Source organism: Myotis myotis, unplaced genomic scaffold (genome assembly GCF_014108235.1).
Source record: "Myotis myotis isolate mMyoMyo1 unplaced genomic scaffold, mMyoMyo1.p scaffold_m19_p_3, whole genome shotgun sequence".
NCBI lineage: Eukaryota > Metazoa > Chordata > Mammalia > Chiroptera > Vespertilionidae > Myotis > Myotis myotis.
The window spans coordinates 170,090,522-170,114,111 of record NW_023416335.1 but is presented as its reverse complement, the minus strand read 5'-3'; the positions used below and the strand labels follow the sequence as shown (position 1 = coordinate 170,114,111).

General features: G+C 36.1%; 1 protein-coding gene across 6 annotated transcripts in view; it reads left to right on the top strand.

Annotated features, from left to right (window-relative positions):
• Positions 1 to 21,846, top strand: part of PPHLN1 (periphilin 1) — a 105,525-nt gene extending 83,679 nt beyond the window's left edge. For all 6 annotated transcript variants that reach the window (XM_036301236.1, XM_036301241.1, XM_036301237.1 and 3 more), the window contains one exon: positions 19,334 to 21,846. In XM_036301236.1, the coding sequence (XP_036157129.1) occupies positions 19,334 to 19,528 (195 nt within the window). In that variant the 3' untranslated portion in view covers positions 19,529 to 21,846. The remainder of the gene's footprint in view (positions 1 to 19,333) is intronic.
• The last annotated feature ends 1,744 nt before the right edge of the window (positions 21,847 to 23,590 follow it).

The following is a 23,590-nucleotide window of genomic DNA, read 5'->3' as shown; positions in this document are numbered from 1 at the left end:
ATTTTCTCCTTTCTTTTTTGATATACCTGTGGATATGAGTGACTCATTCTTCAAGGTTATAAGAGGTTGAATTTTATTGTGCAAAGGACTTGAATTTATAGCTTTTACTGTAAACCAAAGGCTAAGAAAACACGGCTTAATCTGACTTTTATGTGGATAATTTTGAGTGTGTTCAGTATGTGAAGAGAATGATTTCAGAGAGGAAGGGAGAGGGAGAGAGAGAGAGAGAAACATCGATATGAAAGAGAAACATCAATTGGTTGCCTTCCATATGTGCCCTGACCGGGAATTGAACCCACAACTTTTCAGTGCACGGGGCAACACTCCAACCAACTGAGCCACACCACTCAGGGCCAGAATTTGACTTCTAAAGTTGTATTTTGGTTGTTCAAATTTAATGTAGCTTTTGTCTCTAAAACTGAAATAACTGCCATTAAATAAAATAGAATGCAAAATGCAGCTGCTACACAATTGAGCTACATCAGATAAATACTGGCTCTAATCATGGGATGAGATTTAGTGTTTGGGGAAAGTTTTTACAGCTTTCCTGTCACACTTACACAATGGAGACAGAGGCAGAACTGGAAAATTTTCTCTTGTTTTATATGCAATACGTTTACCTTTTAATTATTTCATCTTAGTGTATAGTTCTTTTGATTTCTTAAATAGTGACATCTTGAATGGTACCATTTCTGGATGAGTTTTGTTTGGGGTTTGGGTTTTGCTTGGGGTGTGTGTGTGTGTGTGGGGTTGTTTTTTGCAAAAGACGATACATATTTTTTGATATTGTAAGACTTGTCTCTTTGTATAGTAGTCTTTAAACAATTATTTTGTCCCTTAGTGTTCAGTTTTAGTAGTGAAAACTCTGAATGTACACTGAAGTAACGTGCTTCTAACTGAATTTTATTTTCTTCCTACAATATGATTGTCTTCTGGGGGCTGGGGGCGGACTTTAGACCAAATCTTTTTGACTCTGGTTAGAAGATTGGATTCCCACAGAATAGTAGAGTGTTGTTGATCTGTGCAGCGGGAATTGGGTATTTTAACCCAAGATGTGGTCTGTATATTGGATCAAGGATCACTTTACACAACCCACAGAAAAAAACATTTTGCTAAGCAAACCATCAGCAAGATTCTGTGAATAACTTTGTAAAAGAAAGTTTTATTTGTCAAAAAAAATTCTGAGCCAAGATCTTTACATTTTAAATACTTTAAAAGTTGAGGTGACTTTATATTTAGAAATAAAAAAATTATACTTTTCAAGGTATTGTGTTTTAAGGCTTTTTACTATTTTTAAATGACTTTATAGTATAAACTTTCTTGCCTGCTTGATTTGAGAACATTACTTCATTTTCCTTGTAATGCTAAATCAAGTAAAAATTTAATTATGACCTTTACTTGATAAAGGAACAATATTTATTGACAGTCCTGTGAACAAATTTATTTACTAATTTCAAATAATTTGTATATGGGATCAATTGGGTAGGATGGCTAAAATTATCTAGTTAAAGTTTGAGCCAAGGCCAGAATATATGATTTTAAGCTTTTAAGTTAATCAGAGATAATTAAAGATCCATTTTGTTCCCAGCCTTATACTTAATGGGAGACAGTTACAAAGGAAGCAAAAGAAATTGTGTTTGCCTTCAGTATAATGAAAGAGGGAGACAGAAAGAAACATACATTTCTTAAATATTTAAGGTAACATAGAAAAAATGATGTGGAATAAGTTTGTACAAGATATCTTGTACAAGATTTGAAGCAATTAAAGTAGTAGAAAAGCATGTGAGGGAATTCAGATGATGTATGAGAACAGGTAAATGCTAAAAAATATATGGTGGATGGCATTTTGGTGGGTGATAAGATTTTAGTAGTTCAGATTTTGTTGAAGAATTTAATTGGATCAGATGTTGGAAGCCAGAGCAGCAGTGTTCTCTGAAAAGGGGTTTCTATTTTTAGGATGATGGCATCTGTGAGTAGGGCAGTTTAGAATAAAAAAACTAGAAGCTGAACAATTAGAAACGGTGTATTGTTAGGTCCACACCAGCATCTTGACTATAGGAATAGCAATAAGGAGGTATACAATGGAGTCAGATTCCAGACTGTGATACCTCTCAAAGCATGGAAATAGTCCCTTTTAAAAGTAGAATAATTTAGCAATTAATATTTACAAATGATTTCATGTTTGCCGAGGAAATAAGTCCTAACCATAAATATTACTTTCTGGACTTTTAAATACTGTTACATGAAGCACACTGAACTCTGAGAGAATGAAGCCACATTTTGATATTTGTGCTTTTTATTGACATAGGATACTGAAAATATATATGAGGAGAGGAATGGTTTAATGCGTTTTTCCAGGATATGTTTATATGAAAAAATTCTGTCTATGTTGTATCTACGTGAGCACATGATAATTCTGCACGAAGTAAGGTTAAAGGGGAAGCCACAGTCTACTGTTTTTTTTTTGGCTCTTGTAGTAAGGTGGTTGGCCCTTTGACCCTTATTTTATCTGAGCCATTTCAATATCCAGTGCTGCTAATCCAAACAAAGATTTTTTTCCTGCTTTTTTCTTTTATTCTTTCCTAAAATATACCATCAGTCTAGTCTTAGTGATTTTGTCAACAAAAATAATCAGTAATTTAAAAGTATATACTTTTAAACCAGTAAGTCAAATTTTAAAATACCATTCTAATGAATGTACAACATATTGAAAATACATATGCTAAGTTTCATTATACTTTCAGGATTCCAGTAGAATTCATATTACATCATTTTTTGCCCTAATTTCAAATAAATAGAAATACAGTATTTAGTAATATCAGCTTACCCCAAATCACCTGCAAACATTACCAAAAAATTTAATTTGACTGGATTCCTGTCTCAAAGCCTTGGCCGTAGCTAAATTCTATTTTCAAATGGGCTTTTTGAGGACCAGATTTAGATCTTCATTTACTAAAATTTACTAATACCGTCCTTGTGACCAGCACCCAGTGCTTATGTTGAGAATGAAATGGAAATAGCAGCATAGCTGATTGTGCTTCTAGCATGTGTCTGTTTATTTGTGTGCACAGTATTGTTATAAGTATTTTTCAGGTTCTTGGAAGGAACTTCAGCATTATTTGAGACATCATTAATAGTTTTATTTGTGATGTTAAGTGGACATCACATTTATTTAGAATTCAGTGGTTCTCAACCTTCTGGCCCTTTAAATACAGTTCCTCATGTTGTGACCCAACCATAAAATTATTTTTGTTGCTACTTCATAACTGTAATGTTGCTACTGTTATGAATCGTAATGTAAATATCTGATATGCAGGATAGTCTTAGGCGACCCCTGTGAAAGGGTCGTTCGACCGCCAAAGGGGTCGCGACCCACAGGTTGAGAACCGCTGATTTAGATTGTATATTAATTGCTCTATATACTTTGCTTTTCAAAATATAGACTAGAGCCCAGCTTGCGTGGCTCAGTGGTTGAGTGTTGACCTATGAACCAGGAGGTCATAGTTTGATTTCCGATCAGGGCACGTGCCCAGATTGTGGGCTCAATCCCTCCCATGGGGGTGGGTGGGGTGTGGGAGGGTGGGTATGCAGGAGGCAGCCGATCAATGATTCTCTCTTATGATTAATGTTTCAATCTCTCCCTCTCCCTTTTTCTTAATAAAAATATATTTTTGAAAAAAAGCATAGACTAGAAAAATATCTGCAGGTAGACCTTGAAAATATGTTTTCATTCATATGTAATGGAATTTATGGACTTTCCCCAGTGTATATAATGCCTGCAGAGATAAAAGTAAAATAATGAATTATTTTAAATATTAATTAATTTTAACCTAATTTTAATATACCTGATACTGTAGTTCCTATTTTTAAAATAAAGTTGGGCTATTTGTGTTAGTTATTAATACTACCTTTCTTCTGGGAAGAAAAAACACATCCTAGAAGTATTCAGAGTGGTATTATATGTTACCTGTTAGAAAAGCCTCACTCTGGTAGAAGTATGATTAAGTAGACTGATAATATTCTGTTACTTACATTTGCATATGATGAGCTGAAAGCAGATACATTGCTTTTTTTTTTTTTCAGTAGAAGTAACAAAAGCTGTATTTTCAGTGGGAATTTGAAAGATTGGTAACTGTTTAGCTTTCACCATGTAAAAGTATAGCTTCCCTCCAACTGTGTTGGATAAAGCCTGTGAAGCATCTGTGATGGGTTTGCAATTGCATTGAAGAGAAAATAGATTCATACCATCACCTTGGCATTCCTGCCAGTGTGAGAGCACTGCTGACAAGCAGATATGCTGCAGCGCAGGTGTGATGGCACAGGTCTCTGCTGCTCCCAGGAGGCCAGATAAGATTCACATATCAGGCTATTAACCAAAAGTTCCTTTTGGTTTCCAGTTATAAAGCCCACTCAAACTACCTTTAGCAAGTAAAAGGAAAATATTGAAAGCTTATGAAATACAGACAGAAACCAGGTTTAGAGCCAGGAACTGGAAGGCCATTGGGCAGTTTCCCTTCTTCCCTTCTTTCTCCCCATGCCTCCCTACCCAACCGCCATCCATTTTTCCCATATTGCTTGGCAGTGTCAGCGTCATACACCCAATTTATAATGTTGTAAACCTTGGGATTCATCTTCCTCACCAAAATCCCTTAAATTCTATCTTCTATAAATACATAGTTTTCAGTATTTCTGAATTAAATTCTATCTTCTATAAATACATAATATAAATATACCTGACAGAGAGGCTTCTCTTGAGGTGTGGGGTGCAGGTGGGAAGAGACAACTAAGTAGAAACTGCAGAAGCTGCTCTATATTGGAGTTATAATTAATCATGCCCACCATTAGTGTTTTCTGCCCTTTTCCTGGCACCTTTGGGTTCAGTTACCTCTTAACAACTCCCACTGCCATCACCTTTACTAAAAAAGAGACTATAGCAAACATTTTAAGTCTCTCATAACTATTGCATTAACAAGAACTTCATGTTGAGCTGAAAATTCACAATACCTTGAATACTGTAACAGAAATGAAAGGTTTTCTAAACTTTAGTACATACAAAATATTTTAATTGTCCAAAATCACAAAAAACAGAGAAAAAGAAAAAGTAGCACAACAGCACATGTGTGCTGAAACCATAACTTAATTTGTCAGAATGAGACATGGAGAAATTTCATAGTGGGAAAAGTGATTTCCCTTACAATCACCTAGATAATACAGATTTTAATGACGAAAGGAATGGTATAATAGAGTGAATGTACCCGATTCATTGAATCACCTGGCAAAAAAAGGCTAAAGATCTATCTTCTCCTGCAGAACAGATTGAAGATGTCACATTTCAACCATAAAATGCTCTTTAATCATCCCAGCATATGAGTTTATAAAACAGTAGTACTTTTCTGAGCATGGTAAAGATGGCTGATCTTAGCTGTTTGTTTTTCATAAATTTATCTCAGTGACATCCCTGAAGCTGTTTGGAAAAATAATCCAAGTTTTAGATTTCACTAGGGACATGACTTAAAGTATTAACCATGAAGGACACGCACACATAATGTTTCATGATAGTTAGGAATCATGATCAGCTGATCTGCCTTCCAGGCCCCTCCAAGCCACTTGCTGTATACCCCTCTTCAAAACCAAGCAGATTAATTTATCTTTGTCAAGGATTTAGTGTCAGTTAGGGCTTTACTTAGGTTTTGGATTTATATAATTCTCCTGAGTTATTGCAGCAATATGGTAAGAGATAGATTAGAAACCTAGGCTGGGAAGGTTAGTCATACTTCTTAAAATTAACTCCCTTTACTCTCTCTGCTTCATTATTTTTATAAAATGAAGATAGTAATTTCAGAGTACTTGTGAGGATTCCTGGTACATAAAAGAATGTGGAAGCTTACATGAAAATATTGTTATTGACTTAATGTTTCTTAAATGCCAATAATTTCAAAATGTTATTTTCTTTAAACAAACAATAGCCCTTTAAAATTGTAACCCATCACCATTTCTAGCTATAAAGACTTTTGCCTAGGTAGGGTTCCTCTCCATTTTCCTCAAATTCTTCTTTCCTTTCTTTGGCCTTAGTCAATTTAAAACATGACTTTTTTTGTACAGTCAGGACTTTGTAATTTTTTTAAATAAATCTTTATTGTTCAGATTATTACAGTTGTTCCTCTTTTTTCCCCCCCCTAGCTCCCCTCCACCCAGTTCCCACCCCACCCTCTGCCCTTACCCCCTGCCCCACTGTCCTCATCCATAGGTGTACAATTTTTGTCTAGTCTCTTCCCACACCCCCCACACCTCTTCCCCCCCCCCCAAGAATTGTCAGTCCACTCCCTTTCTATGCCCCTAATTCTATTATATTCACGATTTTACTCTGTTCATCAGATTTTTTATTCACTTGATTTTTGATTCACTTGTTGATAGATATGTATTTCTTGTTCATAATTTGTATCTTTACCTTTTTTTTCTTCTTCTCCTTCTTAAAGAATATCCTTTAGCATTTCATATAATACTGGTTTGGTGGTGATGAACTCCTTTAGCTTTTTCTTATCTGTGAAGCTCTTTATCTGACCTTCAATTCTGAATGATAGCTTTGCTAGATAAAGTAATCTTGGTTGTAGGTTCTTGCTATTCATCACTTTGTATATTTCTTGCCACTCCCTTCTGGCCTGCATAGTTTCTGTTGAGAAATCAGCTGACAGTCATATGGGTACTCCCTTGTAGGTAACTGACTGTTTTTCTCTTGCTGCTTTTAAGATTCTCTCTTTGTCTTTTGCCCTTGGCATTTTAATTATGATGTGCCTTGGTGTGGTCCTCTTTGGATTCCTTTTGTTTGGGGTTCTCTGAGCTTCCTGGACTTGTAAGTCTATTTCTTTCACGAGGTAGGGGAAGTTTTCTGTCATTATTTCTTCAAATAGGTTTTCAATATCTTGCTCTCTCTCTTCTTCTGGCACCCCTATAATTAGAATGTTGGTACACTTGAGGCTGTCCCAGAGGCTCCTTACACTATCTTCGTATTTTTGGATTCTTTTTTTCTTTTTGCTTTTCTGGTTGGGTATTTTTTGCTTCTTCGTATTTCAAATCTTTGACTTGATTCTTGGGATACTCTTGTCTGCTGTTAAATCTCTGTATATTCTTTATTTCAGTCAGTGTATGCTAAATTTCTAGTTGGTCCTTTTTCATATCCTCAAGGGTCTCACTAAATTTATCGGCAGTTTCTAGAAAATTCTTGAAAAACCTTAAAAGTGTGGTTTTGAACTCTATATCCAGTAGTTTGCTTTTCTCCATTTCTGTCATTTGTGATCTGTTTCTTTGTCTCCGCATTTTGGCTGCTTCCCTGTGTTGGTTGTGTGCTAGGTGTCCTATAGGGCCCAGTGGCTCAGGCTCCTCAATTACCTGAGGTGGACACTCTTGGTGCACCCCTTTGTGGGCTGTGTGCACAATCTTGTTGTAGTTAAGCCTTGATTGTTGTAGGTATCACTGGGAGGAATTGACCTCCAGGCCAATTGTCTGTGAGAATCAGCTGTGTCTGCAGTGGGAGAATTTCTGTGCTGAAGACACCCTTATGGGGCAAGACTTGCTTCAGTGGGGCTTTGGTGCTCACTGAGTCTGCCCCTGAGTGTGTCCCTTATGGATCTGAGAAGTTGTAATCTGGATGGTCCCACTCTGACTACTGGGTACACTGGTTCTTGGATCTAAGGAGGTGCTAATTTATCCTCTGCCTGAGGCTACCCAGCAGGAGCTATGGAGAGATCTGCAGATTCCCCTTCCTTGTTTGGGGATTGGAGGTGCCCAGATGAGGCCCAGTTGTGAAGCAATGCAAGCTGCTGTGGGGCCTTGGGACTTCTTTTGGATGTTCTGGGTCTGTCTGGCCCAGGTGCAGTTTGTTAGGTAATTTTAGATCTCAAAGGGCCAGCCCATTCATATGCAAAAGCCTCTGCTGGCAGCTTGGGTGGGGCAGGGTCTCAGGGAATCAGTAGAGCAGAGCAAACAGCTATGGCTGATCCTCAGTCCTGCCCTAAGAGGTCCCGGGTCTCAGTGTCCTGGTAATCGCTGCAAGCACCTCTGAGAGAAAGCCGCCCTCGAGTTCCGCCCAATGCCAGACAGTCCAGTTTCTCCCCGTATGAAACTGGGTCCCCAGAGACTTCCTGGAACTGGAGTTCAGAGCAGTCAGGAGCTTGAGACTCCCTCCCGATTGAAAAAGACACCGGCGCCCTCCCTTGCCAGCCCTTTCCGCGTGCACCTTCGTACCTCTGCACTTTACTTCCGCACCTCCTCTGAGTCTCAGTGTGCTTTTCTCTTTCCTTCTTTTTTTTTTTTTTTTTTTTTTTAATATATTTTACTGATTTTTTACAGAGAGGAAGGGAGAGGGATAGAGAGTTAGAAACATCGATGAGAGAGAAACATCGATCAGCTGCCTCCTGCACACCCCCTATTGGGAATGTTCCCGCAACCAAGGTATATGCTCTTGACCGGAATCGAACCTGGGACCCTTCAATCTTCAGGCGGACGCTCTATCCACTGAGCCAAACTGGTTAGGGCTCTCTTTCCTTCTAGTTGTAGAATTTCCACTCAGCCAGCCTTCCTGTGGTTCTGGCTGATGTCAGTTTTGTCTTTTAGTTGTAGTTTTGAAGTGGTTGTGCGAGGCAGCAATTTCAGGTGTTTACCTATGCCGCCATCTTGGTTTCTCCCATTGTAATTTTTTTATTTTTAATGTTAAATCATTTGAGGACTGGACTACCTCATGAGCAATTTAAAATGTATTACTTTCTAAAAAGATTTATTATGAACTAATCGTAAAATACATTTTTTGGATAATTATAACTTTAAACTGTATATTATTTTTTTCTTTTACTTGTATACGCTTTAGCTTCATTTAATTTCTCACCCAATATAATAATTTCTTTTATAACAATTAGCTATATGTAAAATAATCAGTTTAAATATTACATATAACTTTTAAAATTGATTTTTTAAATCAATTGAAATGCATTCTAAGTGACAAATATCTTTTAAGAAGCTGACTTGCCATTTTAACCTGTGATCTCCTTCATTGTGATGGATGTTTTAGACATAAACTTGGGAAAATGTCTAAATTAAGCCTTTCCCTCCCTAACTTTATTAAAGAATTTATATTGTTCTCAGACATGAAATTAAAGGCCACATGAAAAATTTTGTCATTTTACGAAATATTTATTGTTAACCACTTTTTTCAGCAATTAGAATTTTTAAACCTATTTTATAATGTACTTAATTATCATTAGTCTTCATTATGAATATTTTTCTTTATTTAGCCTTTTCATATGTTTTGAATCTTAGAAGTGTTTTTTTTTTTTTTTCCAAACCAGTAACAGATTTGAAGGGGATATTGAGTAATGAATACATTACTTTTCTTGTAATCAATAATCTCCAGTGGTTTATTGTTTGATGAATAAGAAAAAAATGTTTACAGTGTAACATAAGTTATTTTAAGTCCAAGGAGGAATTAAACCATAAGTCTAACTATAAGTTATTTGAAGTCCAACCTGTTTATATCTATCTCCATTTTGATTTTGGTCTGTCCATTAGCCATCTTTTCTAAAACTTTCTTTTATTCTTTTTTAAACATACTATGCTTTTTTGTTTGCAAGCTTCTAAGTTGCTTGGACATTCTCAGTGCTTTTAATCCTCTCCCATTCCACCCATTATCTTTTCTTTGGAATTATTATTAATAATTACTTATTAGGAATTATTATTAATACTTTTTATTTCTCTCATGGTACTTACTGTATTCTTTCTACCTTGTCTTATGGTTATCTTAAATGTATCACTCTTTTTACTGGAACCTAATTTCCTTGAGCAGGATGTGCTACATTGCTGACAAAATCCAGTGCCTTGCACATGTGAGTTCTAGTTGTCTGATGGGCACATCTGCCTTTCATTCAAATGTATATTTGTGTTTGCAGATTCATTAATATCTGTAACTAGAGGCCCAGTGCACGAATTTGTGCACCAGTGGGGTCCCTCGGCCTGGCCTGCAGGATTGGGTCGAAACCGGCTCTCCGACAACCCCCAAGCGGTACCAGATTGCGAGAGGGTGCAGGCCAGGCTGAGGGACCCTACTGGTGCACAGTCAGGGCTGGGGAGGGATGCAGGAGATTGGCCAGCCAGGGAGGGGCTGTGGGAGGGCTCTAAGGCATGTCTGGTCCGTCTCACTCAGTCCTGGTCGGCCGGACCCCAGTAGCAAGCTAACCTACCAGTCAGAGCATCTGCCCCCTGGTGGTCAGTGCACATCATAGCGACTGGTCGACCAGTCAACTGTTTGGCCCCTGGTGGTCAGTGCATGTCATAGAGAGCGGTTGAGCAGCCTTAGCATATCGTTAGCATATTCCACTTTAATTGGTTGAATGGATGACCAGACACTTAGCGTATTAGGCTTTTATTATGTAGAATAATATTTGTAATTCTCAATCCACATTGAGAAAACGCAAAGTTCATCATCCAGGGTCTAAGCAAAACAGAGCCATTTTCATTTGTAAGCCGAGATGATCAGACACATATGCCCCACCATTGCTCCTGATTTTACTTTACTAGTACATCTCTCCCCATAAAATTTTATTAGGAAAATTTTCAAACATGAGGAATTACACAGTGCACATCCATATAGTCACCTAGATTCTTTAACATTTTTGGTTTTTTTGTCATATATCTGCTCCTCTAATCATCCATTAATTCATCTTGTTTTTGAGGCATATTAAAGTATATTGCAAATTTCATTACACTTTGTTTCTAATGCAGCATGTATGCCAGTGATGGCGAACCTACGACACGCGTATCAGAGGTGACACGCGAACTCATTTTTTTGGTTGATTTTTCTTTGTTAAATGGCATTTAAATATATAAAATAAATATCAAAAATATAAATCTTTGTTTTACTATGGTTGCAAATATCAAAAAATTTCTATATGTGACACGGCACCAGAGTTAAGTTAGGGTTTTTCAAAATGCTGACACACCGAGCTCAAAAGGTTCGCCATCACTGATGTATGCCATTAACTAGAGATTAATATTTGTGACTTTCTTCTTTTTTTAAAGAAATAAAATATTACAGATATAGATAAAACCCCTTTCAGATCCTTCCTGGCTCCCTCCCTTCTCAGAGCTGTCATTCTTATTCATGTATTTTTATATGTATTTTTATATGTATGTATCCCTAAATTAAATAAACTTTAAAAAACATACATAAATGGTATCTCTTATTTCCTTTGCAACTTTTTTCACTCAGTATTAATTTAAGATTTGTGTAGTTCCTATATTTAATCTCTGTAGGGCCTGCTTTTGGTATCAGTGAAGGATTCTGCGACTCTTTGAAATTACTTTTATTTTTGTTCATTTAGGGTATTGTGATTGAAAGAACAAGCAAGCTGGAAAGGGTAAAATGAAAATCATTTATATGTTAATCTTGGAATCCTGTAAATTTATAAGTTGATCTGCGTTTATGGATGAGAATACTATAAACATTGATTTCTATGGGATGTGGGTTTTTTTTTTTTAGCATTTATCCACTTTATCATTATCTTTGCAATTACTTTTTATGTGGCTGTAATAACTGCACCCACATATTGAGTGTAGGCATTTGAGATCTAATCCATGTGCCCATAATGCATTTCTTAGCAACTACCAGTGGCCTTTTTAGTATCTGTGCTCTCAGAGCCAATGGGGCCGTAGCTTTGAAAAGGACATTTCAAAGATATATTGTCTATTTATATAGCACAAAGAGAAACATAGTTATAATAGCTTTGATGCCTTCTACATTACTATAGACTCAAAATTAAAGGGTCTAAATTTGTCTCCACTATTTAACATCAGTATGCTGTCGCTTTTTACCCAACCTCATCAACACATGAGATATTATGAATGTTTCCTTGTATATTAAGTCTCTATTGGAGTTACTTATTTTAACTTACATTTTTACATGCATTTCATCAAAATATTGTATAACATTTCAAAAATGCTATATTTCACAATGCTCCTTTAAAAGTAGTAAGCTTTTGTTTCCACTTTAATGACAAAATAGTTGCAAATATATATATTATTTAACTTACCAGGTTAACACTTATCACTACATGTTCACCTTTTTATTCATGCCATAGTTCTTTTTAACAACAGTGCTTGATAGAATTTTCTGTGATGATGGAAATGTTTTAAAGTTGCACTGTCCAGTGTGAAAGCCACTAGTACTTGACATAAGGCTAGTGTGACTGAGGAAGTGAATTTTAAATTAAATTAATTAAAATTAAAATTTAATTAGTTACTTCTGGCTAATGGCTATATTAGACAGCACCGTTCTGTTATCTCCATCATCCCAATAAACTGCTCTTGCAGTTAACCAGTTACTCTTTCATATCCAAATTCAATCAATATACTGTATTTTGTTTGTCAGTTTTTTTGATCTTTCTCTGGCATTTGACTGATTATATCCTTATTTTATAAACTTCCCTTGGCACCTGTGCTTTCATTCTTCTGGTTTTTAGTCTCCTATTGTCTCTTCTGTGGCTAATATTTATGATTTTAGATGTCTACTCTGGGATGCCTTTTGATCTTATATTACCATTCTCTTAGAGCTGACTTTAGCTATTCATTCAACATTTACTGAGTATCTATTGTGTACAAATACTGGGGCAAGAAGAACTTACCCTTTTCTTTAAGGAACTCCCATGGCCTCAACTGGCCTCAATGTAAAGATAACTCTTTTTCCCCAATCCCTCTCTCCCTCCCTCCTATCTTCTCTCTTCTGTTTCCTTCTTCTGAAGTCTAGACTCAATACTCAAATTCCTTTTGATGGATACCTCAATTATGTATTAGTTACTGAACTTATCTCCCATTCCCAGTACCCTTTCCCTTGAAATGAATTAAAAATCTTCCATCCATCAGTCTGTACATTATCATATCCATATTGCTTCTTAATTACTTGTACAGTCTCTAATCTCATCTTTAACACATCATGTCATGTGACATTCATAGTCCCCACTCTCAGGAGTCTGTAGTATCAATTCCTAATCATTCTCTCTTCCTGATACATTGAAGGGATCCTCTTCCTCCTTATAGCTCTTTTCCCATTTGCTTATTGCTAATTTATAGGTTGAGGTCTAAACTCCTTGAAAGAAAGCTCTTCATGATCTACTTTGAAGGTGAACATACCCTATGCTTTAGCTATGCCAAATCAGCTGCCATTTCCTTTTCCTCCTTCATGTTTCCCTAGAGTAAACTTCTCATGTTTAAAGAATCAGTTCTTGAAATGGCAAATGTGATCATCATACTGATTTTTAAATATGTATATGATTAATGTTAGCAGAAAGTGAAGGACAACTTGAGATAAAACTAAAAACTAAAATCAAAATAAAAGCACTAATGATAAAACAAACTAGTCTTCAATGTCAAAATTAGATGTTAAACATTAAGAAAAGAATTAATCCTAACCCCATTTTCTAATGCTCCCTTCTCTAGACAAAGTCAGAAGAGTTGTTTTTCCTGTTTCCATCATCAGCATCACTTTATACTAAATGCTTTCTGTGTAGCAAGTACTATTCTGAGTGCTCTTAGTTATCTCATTTAATCCTCATAACAGCACAGTCAATTCTATTGGTACTGAATCTGAGGGCCCTGCCCCCGCACCCCCCTTAAAAATTTGCTTGTGTGATTCTGTTTTTAAAATAGACCTTATTTACTAGAGCATTTTTAGGTTTATAGAAAAATTCTAAGAAAGTACAGAGAGTTCCCATATACCCCCTCTCTCCATACAGGGCTTCATCCATCATTAACATTTTACATTGCTGTGATGCATTTGTTGTGATTGATGAACCAATGTTGATCCATTATTATGAACTAAAGTCCCTTGAATTCAGTCTTTGTGTCACTTAATTCTCTGGATTTTGACAAACGCAGAATGCATCTGCCACAGTAGTTTCATCACCCTAAAAATGCTCTGTGCTTCACCTGTGTATCCCCCCCACTTCATCCAGCAGCCACTGACCTTTTTAAGGTCTCTATAGTTTTGCCTTTTCCAGAATGTCATATAGTTGGAATCATGCATTGTGTAGCCTTTTCAGACTGGCTTCTTTCACTTAACGATAAGCATTTAAAGTTCCTCCATATATACTTGCTGGGATTTTCTAGCCTATTGATGTGATAGATTCTAATAATTGATTTCAAATGTCGAATGAGCCTTGTATATCTGGAATAAATCCTACTTGGTTGTGTTGCATAATTCTACTACATTGTTTGATTCACTAATTTTTTTTGAGAATTTTTGGCCATTTACGTTTATGAGAGGTACTAGAGGCCCAGTTCATGAATTCGTACACAGGTAGGGTCCCCTAGGCCTGGCCTGCGATCAGGGCTGATCAAGGCCTTGCTTCCCTGGCTGCCAGATGCCAGCCGGGACCTTCCTTCATTTTGCGCTGCCCCCTGTTGGTCAGCACACGTCATAGCGATTGAACTCCAGGTTTCCCAGTCAAACTCCCGAGGGGACACTTTGCATATTAGCATATATATATATATACATTGGTCTTGTAATTTTCTTTCCTAATGTCTTTGTCTTATTTTGGTAATAGGGTAATGTTGGCTTCATAGAATGTTAGGAAATGTTCCCTCTGCTTCTGTTTACTAGAAGTGATTGTGGAGAAGTAGTATAATTTCTTCCTTAAATGTTTGGTAGAATTCACCAGTGAAATCATTTAGTGCTTTCTGTTTGGGAAATTTATCAATTATTGATTCAATTTCTTTCATAGATATAGGCCTATTCAGATGCTTTATTTATCCTTGTCTGAGTTTTGGACACTGTGTCTTTCTAGGACTTGGTGCATTTCATGTAAGCTATCAAATTAGGCAGAGAGTTATTAATATTCCTTTATTATCCTTTTAATGTCCATGAGGTCAGTAGTGATGACTCCTGTTTCAATTTTGATATTAAATAATTTGTGTCTTCTCTCTTTTTTGTCTTGGTTAGCTTGGCTAGAGGTTTATTGCTTTTTAAAAAAAATCTTTTCAAAGAATCAGCTTTAGGTTTAGTGATTTCTCTAATTTCCTGCTTTCAGTTTCATTGCTTACATTGCATTTAATTTACTCTTTTTCTTGTTTTCTAGTTTAGAATATTAACTTTATATCTTTATTTTTTCTAATGTTCATTCAATGCTATAAATTGCTAAGCTCTACTTTTACTGCATCCCACAAATTTTGATAAGTTGTATTTTCATTTAGTTCAAAATATTTTTACATTTCTCTTGAGACTTTTTTGATCTCTGTGTTATTTGGAAGTGTGTTGTTTAATCTCCAAATATTTTGAGATTTTTCTACCTGTCGTTCTGTTGAATTCTAATTTAATTCCTTTATGGTTTGAGAGCATACAGTATATGATTTCTGTTTTTTCAATTTGTTAAGGTGTGTTTTATGATTGCAGGATGTTGTCTATTCTGGTAAATATTCCATGTGAGCTTGAAAAAACCTGCAGAGCTTGAAATGGGTTTCTCCAGGCCCAAACCACGGTGTCTGCAGGGCTGCACTTCCTCTGGAGTTGCCAGGGGAGAATCGCTTCCTTGCCTTGTCGGTTCTCTAGAGGCTGCCTCATTCCTTGGCTGGTGGCTCCTTCCTCCATCTTTAAAGCTCATCATTCCACCTCTATTTCTGTGGTCACATTTCCTTTTTTTCCCCTGGTGCTCCTGCATTTCTTGTTTACATGATTTTTGTGATTACATTTTCCCCACATGGATATTCCAGGATAATCTCCCCAACTCAAAATCCTTAACATAAGCCCATCTGCAAAGCCCCTTATACCATGTAAGGCAGTGGTTCTCAGCCTTGGCTGCACATTAGAATCACCTGGGAATCTTTTTAAAATCCTGATTTCTGGGCCTCATCCTCCGGAAATTCTGTTTCTTTGTTATGGGGTGGGGCCACAACATTAGTAACAAAGAAACAGAATTTCCGGAGGATGAGGCCCAGAAATCAGGATTTTAAAAGATTCCCAGGTGATTCTAATGTGCAGCCAAGGTTGAGAACCACTGAATTGTAAGGTATCATCCTCATGGGTTCCAGAGTTTAGGGTCTGGACATCTTGGGTGTGGGGTAGGTGGCATTATTATTCAGCCTCCCGAAGTAGTGGAGTCGGGATTTGAACTCAATAAGCCTATTCATGGAACTGCTTCTCTGTTTTATCCAACTTCAATACCACCTTCAACATCTAAATGTCTCCTTTATGCTTTGTTTTAATTGTCTGTGTTTACCTTTCCAACTAGGATGGTCACAGGACATACAGCATTTGAACCAAATGAGTTCAGATCAAGGAAAATATATAGAATGATGAGGCATCAACAATAGAGAAAATAATTGTTTTTATTTGATTCCCCAGCTTTTTAAGGCTGTGTGCATGCCTCACTTTTGCAGTTAACCAGTTACCTCCTAACATTAATATAAACTAAATTATAAATTAAATATTAAGGTAAGTATATGCATACATACTCAAACTTAGTAGCCTCCTGTGGCTAGTTGGCTGCTGTATTAGATAGCACAACTCTGACCTCAGACATTCCATCAGACTTCTCAGACATCAGTGGGATGCTAATGCTAAAGAAAACTTGTCTGAAATGAAAATTCTAACAATTCAGGTGGTCTTAATTTTTAGTTTCTCTATTTGTGGCATCAGAGTTGAGGCCTAAAATAATACACATTTTAGAGGTGGTTTATGTTATTACAGGTATTTTAGATATAGAACAAGCTTGCCATTGAGCTTGTTTGGCCAGATGCTCTTCTTCCAATCACCAGAAGCATAATTAATAGTAAAATGCCTTGGTAGTTTATTTTATCATACTCCTTTATTCCTAGAAGTACTGTATGAGAATTTATTAACACAGGCTACTATAATAAAGGACTGTGTGAAACCACATTTGGATAGTGTTTTTATTATACTGGCAAATTTAACTACATTTCCTTGCAGTTTATGTGAACCCCACCCAAACTTTAACCTGTTTCCCATTTTGATGAACTCCAATCAGGAGGAAAAGCAGCAACAAAATAATCTTCCTGTGTGGCCTGTAGATATCAAATCTGAAGATTAGAATGCATTTCCAGCTAGGGACCATAAGCAAACAAACTCTCCTACAGATAACTACACCCTTCCTGTTTGGGACTGAGTTTACTGTGGAACAGATTTCGGAAATAGGTTTCTGACAGTTGTGAATTTTATTTATAAAATGTTGGAGGGTGTGGTTCTTCCTTTAACAAAAAACTAATTATTTCCTGTCTAATGGCCTACTAGTGTATTTGAAGCAGTCTCTTTAGAAAATTTACCCTTTAGTAGAGGGTTACATTGCTTTGGGCAGTTCTGATTGTTCTTAACTAATGTATAATATTTGTCTATTTCAATGAATAATTCAGAAAGGACTTAAAGTTAAAAAATAAAACATAATCTTTAAATGCTTGTATTACCTTGTCTCCAGAGTGATAGTAGTTTACAATTTAAATAAATGTATGAACACATTTTAATATGGTTTTACTTTTGATATGCACATCTGTAGCACATTTATGTTCTGTAAATATGCTAAATGAAGAGTTAGAGTTTAGGTAAAACAGCAGATTTACATTAAAGAATTTGCAGGTTAATTCACAGTGTAACATTATCCTCATCTAGTACATCTGTTATAAAGGAGCCTATAAAATTTAGGCCACCCACAAAGTGGTCTGCTGAGGCCTGTGGTTGGCATTAGAATGCTGTTATTATGTGGGCTGACTGGTTTGGTAAGGAATTTACCTCCACTAAGAATGAAACATCATGGTTCTGGCTTCCCCCCCATGGGGGCTGCATTGGCTTGACTTGGGTACTATGTGTTTGTTAGAGCAGTTAATGTGCTCTGTTGCCTTGACATCACTTATAGTATGTGAACGGTATACTGTTTTCTGTGCTGGTTTATTAGAGTAGTATTATCAATTCTGGGTCATGTAAATCTTAGGATAAACTGGAATAAATGGTTGGTTTAAATAGCTGGAATTAAACTTATTATTATAAGTAAATTTCATCATTATTTAGCGAAAGTGTGTGTGGGGTGTGCATATGCACACCCTGAAATGGAGAAAGTAGCAAAGGGATTTATATATTTTAATTTCTCTGTCATTTGAAGAATTTATCCTATTAATTTTCTTGAGGTTTATGGATGGTTTTCAAGAGCAAGGACATGAATTGAATATAATTTAGCAACCTATTAGTGAGAGTCAAAATCAAATATTCTTTAAATATTTATTTTTAAGAAATCAAGCATTGCAGACATTTTAAAAATACAGCAGCAACAACCACAGCTAGCAGTGATCATTTGAGGAGTAAACACTATCACAAGCCAAGCATTATCTCAAATGGGTTTTTTCTAAAGTTTTCTAAATGAACAAAATTCTTTTTCAGAGAATAAACATGTTATATTAATTGTTTTTGTTAAATTTAGAAAAGTCAAAATTAATTTAATAGTTCTTTTAAAAAGGATAATTTGTATTTCACTTAATTTTCATGGAGATTTAACTATAATTTTTCTCTAAATGCATAAATAACAAAGTATGAAAAATAACATAGACATCTAAAATGTATTTTGTGACTACAAATTAAGGAAATGACATTTTCTTAATAGTATGGAGGAAACAGCAATTTTTGGACAGGAAATAACCATCTAATTGCCACTGGTAAAAATTATATATAGTAATTAAAGTAAAATATAAACACTGAGGTAGAAAATATATACACATGTATATATGTAATATGTATGGATTTATATATACACGTGTGTGCACACTCTACCTTGGTGACTGTATAGTTAAATATTTATAGCTTGGAAATTTTTTTCAAATAGTTACTTTTGGCATTCTTATAGTTGTTTGTTGTATACTAACAGAATTTTGAATTTGTCATCTGGTCATTGTTCAAATGATCAGAAGTTAGGTGCTCAGAAACTTTTTTCTTCCAAACAAGTAAATGAATAAATCCATTAATGTGCCTTACCTCGCTACTCTTTTGTTCCTAGTTCTTCTCACCTTTAGTCTGAATTCCTTTTTGTAGACTGCCTTATGCTGACAAAAGTCATGCCTAACTTCGGTAGTCAGTGATGGGGTATAGCAGTGTTTTCCTACTCATCGAAGTTGTCAGCAAACCTTAAAAATATAGGTTTAAATGGCCTTTGGCAATTAGTGACTACTTAGGGCTGACAGAGGTTCAGTTATATTTCTCTCTCCCTTTTGAACTGTAGCATCATAATTCTGCCAACTGAACCAGCTCAATCTTTGACTAATTATTTTCACTTTCAGCTAACCACAGTGTATCTCATCTTTCTAGGTTTACCGACAAGACTGTGAAACTTTTGGGATGGTTGTGAAGATGCTGATTGAAAAAGATCCTTCATTAGAAAAGTCCATACAGTTTGCATTGAGACAGAATTTACATGAAATAGGCGAGCGGTGTGTGGAAGAACTCAAGCATTTCATTGCAGAGTATGACACCGCTAGTCAAGACTTTGGAGAGCCTTTTTAAAAATTTACTTGCTCAGGCCAAAAAAAAAGGGTACTAGATAGTCCCTCTCCCCCACTGGATTGTGTAAATCCTTAAAATATGGATTTTTTTTTTTTTTTGATGGAGAGAAATACTTTATGATAGTTGACCACAATTCCAATATCAAATAAACATCTAAAATAGTCTTAAGATATTTTAATTAGAATTTGTTTTATCTACGTGTAGAGCCTTCTAATTAATTACTTACCTTTTCCCCCCCTCTAAAATGATGGGTCAAGTAATGTTTCAAGTCCTGGAGAACAGCTTTCCTGTACTTATTCATGTGCTATAGTCTTCCATAGTATGTGATCATTTGTTTGGTCACACTAGTGTAATTTTTAGAGATCATTCCACTTAAACATTTATAAGATTTTTGCATTTCATAGTCATTGATACCATGTGAAAATGTTAGAATTCTAAGTTGTGATCTTATTGACTTGTTGCTTGCTTATCTTAGGCTTTGTAAGTTTTAATATGTTTAAGTATAAGATGCAAATACAGTGGGGCCTTGACTTACAAGTGTCCCGACTAACGAGTTTTTTGAGATACCAGCTGTCTCTCGGCCGATTTTTTGCATTGAGATGATAGAGCAATTTGAGTTAAAGAGCTCCTTAACGAGCTCGGTCTCAGAACGAATTAAACTCGTAAGTCAAGGCCCCACTATATACTGAATACCTTGGTATCTTAGAGAATATTTGCTTTGAGTATAAATTTTCATTGCGGTAACTGGAGCACTTAAATCTCTTAAAAGACACCTCACAATAAAATCCTGTTTTCTAAGTAAATGAACCTAAATTAATGTCTTCTATGAAAATAATCCTGAAATTCTTGTGTGTATCTTAGACAACATCATATATAGGTAATTTGAGATGAAAGATGAGGGCCATTTTAAAGCTTAAATTTCTTTTAAAATTTCTGATTGAAAGATAAAAATTTAGAATTTGAGGCAGTAGTAGAGCTACATTTTTTTTTCCATTGGCCCATATTCCCTATCTCAAGAATGAAGACCGGTAACATATCCATAATTAAACTATTTACGATTATGTCTTTGTTAATCTCTTTGTATTCTAAAAAGTTCTTTCTTTTGCTGCTTTTCTAAGGGGTTCTTAACCCTTCAAAAGTGTTCTTGGAAGAAACAAAGCAGAGTAGGTAATAAGCCTGGCACAATGACCTTTCATTTCACCAAGCAGTCTGTGGAAACCATCCTTTATGAGCTAGCCATCCAAATAACAGGTTAGTTAGGAATCTAACTGGGACGATTAGGATATTCCACTCATTTCCTGATCACTTCCAGCTGTCCAGAGGCATTTAGCCAAAATATGTAATTTTGTAGCATTAGTTAGGAAACCTTAAAAATTATGTTTGTTATTACTACCCAGTATCATTATCCTCCCATCCTCTTTCCATTACCACTCTTCTCACCTGAATTCTGGCATCATTTTTAGTGGCCTTTATTGATACTATCTTAACAGCTACCCAGCGTAGATAAACATTTTATTAAATGTGGAAATAATATAAATAATTTTAGCAGATCCTATAATAGGTACGTCAAAAAATGTATTATGCCATTCCACAAATTTAAAATTGAAGGCAACAATTATTTTCTTAAGTTTCCTATATAATACCTTGAATTTTAATTATTGCCATTTAGATGTTGTACATAGCCAAAACTCAACCCCACATATCATCTCTGGTATCCTTTATTAAAATGAGCAATGATTTTGTTTGTTACAATCACCGTAGAAAGAATAAAAGTACTGATTTTGTTTCTCCCCTGTCCCCATGTGTTTCTTCTCCTTCAGTGTTGTAGTTCCAGGATCCATTTTCCTTAGTCGAGATGTCACAATTTAATAAATAAACTTGAGAAACTACCATGGAGGCAAAAGAGTTGTTCACTTTTTTGAAATTCATTAAATTATAGGACTTTTACTCAAATGCATTTAAATGTAGGTTCAACAGATAACATTTAAACATTAAAGCGGTTTATAATAAGCTTGCCACCAGCTTTATTCTGGTAGGTTTGTCAGTGTTAAATCTGTGTTTTTTTGTTTTTTTCTTTAAGCTTTAAAGTCTAATTTTAGGATAAATTCAGATGTGTACCAGCATGTGTATTTTGCAAAATGTTCTTCATTAAAAAAATGTGTTTGTAAATTATCCATTGTTTGTGAGTCTGCCCAGCTGATGTGATAACATTTTCATTGTCTTATAAAGCCTTGGTGATCAAAAGGGGAAAGCAGATATTGTGAAGCTTTTTGTGAATTTGAAAAGTACAAAATAAAGCAACTAGGTTTAAATAATCAGATTGTCGTTTTTCTTTTTAATGGGCTTGAAGTGTTTTGCTAAAATGTAGATTTTTCTTCCTTTCTACTGCAAGATTACTCCTTACTGTTCAGTTCATCCACTCAGCAGGATGGAGGAAGTTTGAGAATTGAGAAAGTATTACTATCTTTGGTGTCATAGGGAGTCTTGATATCTGAGAAAGCAGTTAAACATAAAGTCAAGCCCAGAGTCGTGCTCAGTGGGTGTGTAATTATGAGCCTGGTCTCAGAGAACTGCAGGATTAAAATCCCACATCTTTGTAGTAACCTCTGGAGGGCTCTGGAACCATGCTGTCTTTGTGACCCCAGTTCCTAGCATCCTTTGGGATGTTTTAGGGATTCACATTTATTGAGACTTCACAAAAGAAGTGAAATTGAACACCTGGGTCTTATTCCAGCAGAAAAGGGAAGTATTAGAAGTCTAGAAGGAAGGGACAGTATAGGGATTGAAGCTGGTTGGGGAAGATGTAGGAGACGAATGTAGAAAAGGGTAGGATGAGAGCAGAATGTGAAGAATTTTGAATGCTTATAACTTTGTCCTTTCTCTCCTACTTAACAATGAGGTTTGAAAATACTACTTTTGTATTTATTTATTCTTGCCAAAAATGTTGATTTCTCATACACTCTCAGCCACTTCCTAGCGTTGAGCCAGTTCATAGACGCAGAACCTCTTGAAGGAAGGGGAGGCCAGATCCCCTTAAGAAAGGACTCTGCTACCTTGCCGAAATATTATGTAGTGGTTTCAGCTTCCTTTCAGAGCTTCCTGCCAATAGTCCTGAACTCCAAGACTGACAGTTCTTTGGCAAACATTTTGGAGATGGTGGTCTGACCATCCTGAAGTATTCTTGGTGGACAGGATTCAGTGTTGCAGGACGCTGGCCACCCAGGTGGCTGCACAGCTGTAATGCTGCTGTGGCTGACACCTGGAGCTCCCCTAACGACCACCTTCTCCTGGCCACACCAAGGTTTGTGGGTTAGCACAGTACATTTATCATCTCCTTCCTACCAGTTCTCATGGGAGCACTGATGTTACCCAACTCAGTGATACAAAAAAAGGGAGGCTAGTAACTAAGGTAGTTAGAATATATTATCTCCTTATTCCATGGTAATGGAGTCAAAATTGAGTCATTTAACTGCCTCATTAGGACTGTATTTACTTTTCTTGTAGTTAGGTGTGACCAAGTTAGACTACATTCTCTCATATGGAATTTGAGTGAAAGTACTGTTACTTATGGTCTGGGACCCTTAGGACAATAGATATGCCTCCTCCATGCTCTCTTTTATCCCTTCCCAAAATTGAAGCAATAACAACCCAGCCTTGGTTTATTGCAGAGGACAAGATGGAAGGAACCTGGATCCCTTCTTGACCAAATGGAGTATTGAACTGTTGCGTGAAAGAGGAATCAATGTTTTTATTGTTTAAGCCACATGATTGGTTTCTTGTTAGCAGCTCACTTTTGCTCAAATAAATGATAATGGAGGGTTGACTTCACTGAAGTTGCCCTTGGCTGGTGGCACCAGTCCCACATTTCCATTGTAATAATTGATCTTGGGGTAATGGGTACTGGTTGTATAAAAGGCTTTGCCAGTCCACTGAATTTGTTTCAAGTCATATTTGAAATGTCACTTGATGAGAAATATTAAAGCCTCATGCATATTTGTATAGTAGTAGGGACAGCTTGAATCCATAGCATGCTGTTTTTTGGGGCTCTGTTCCCACAGATTT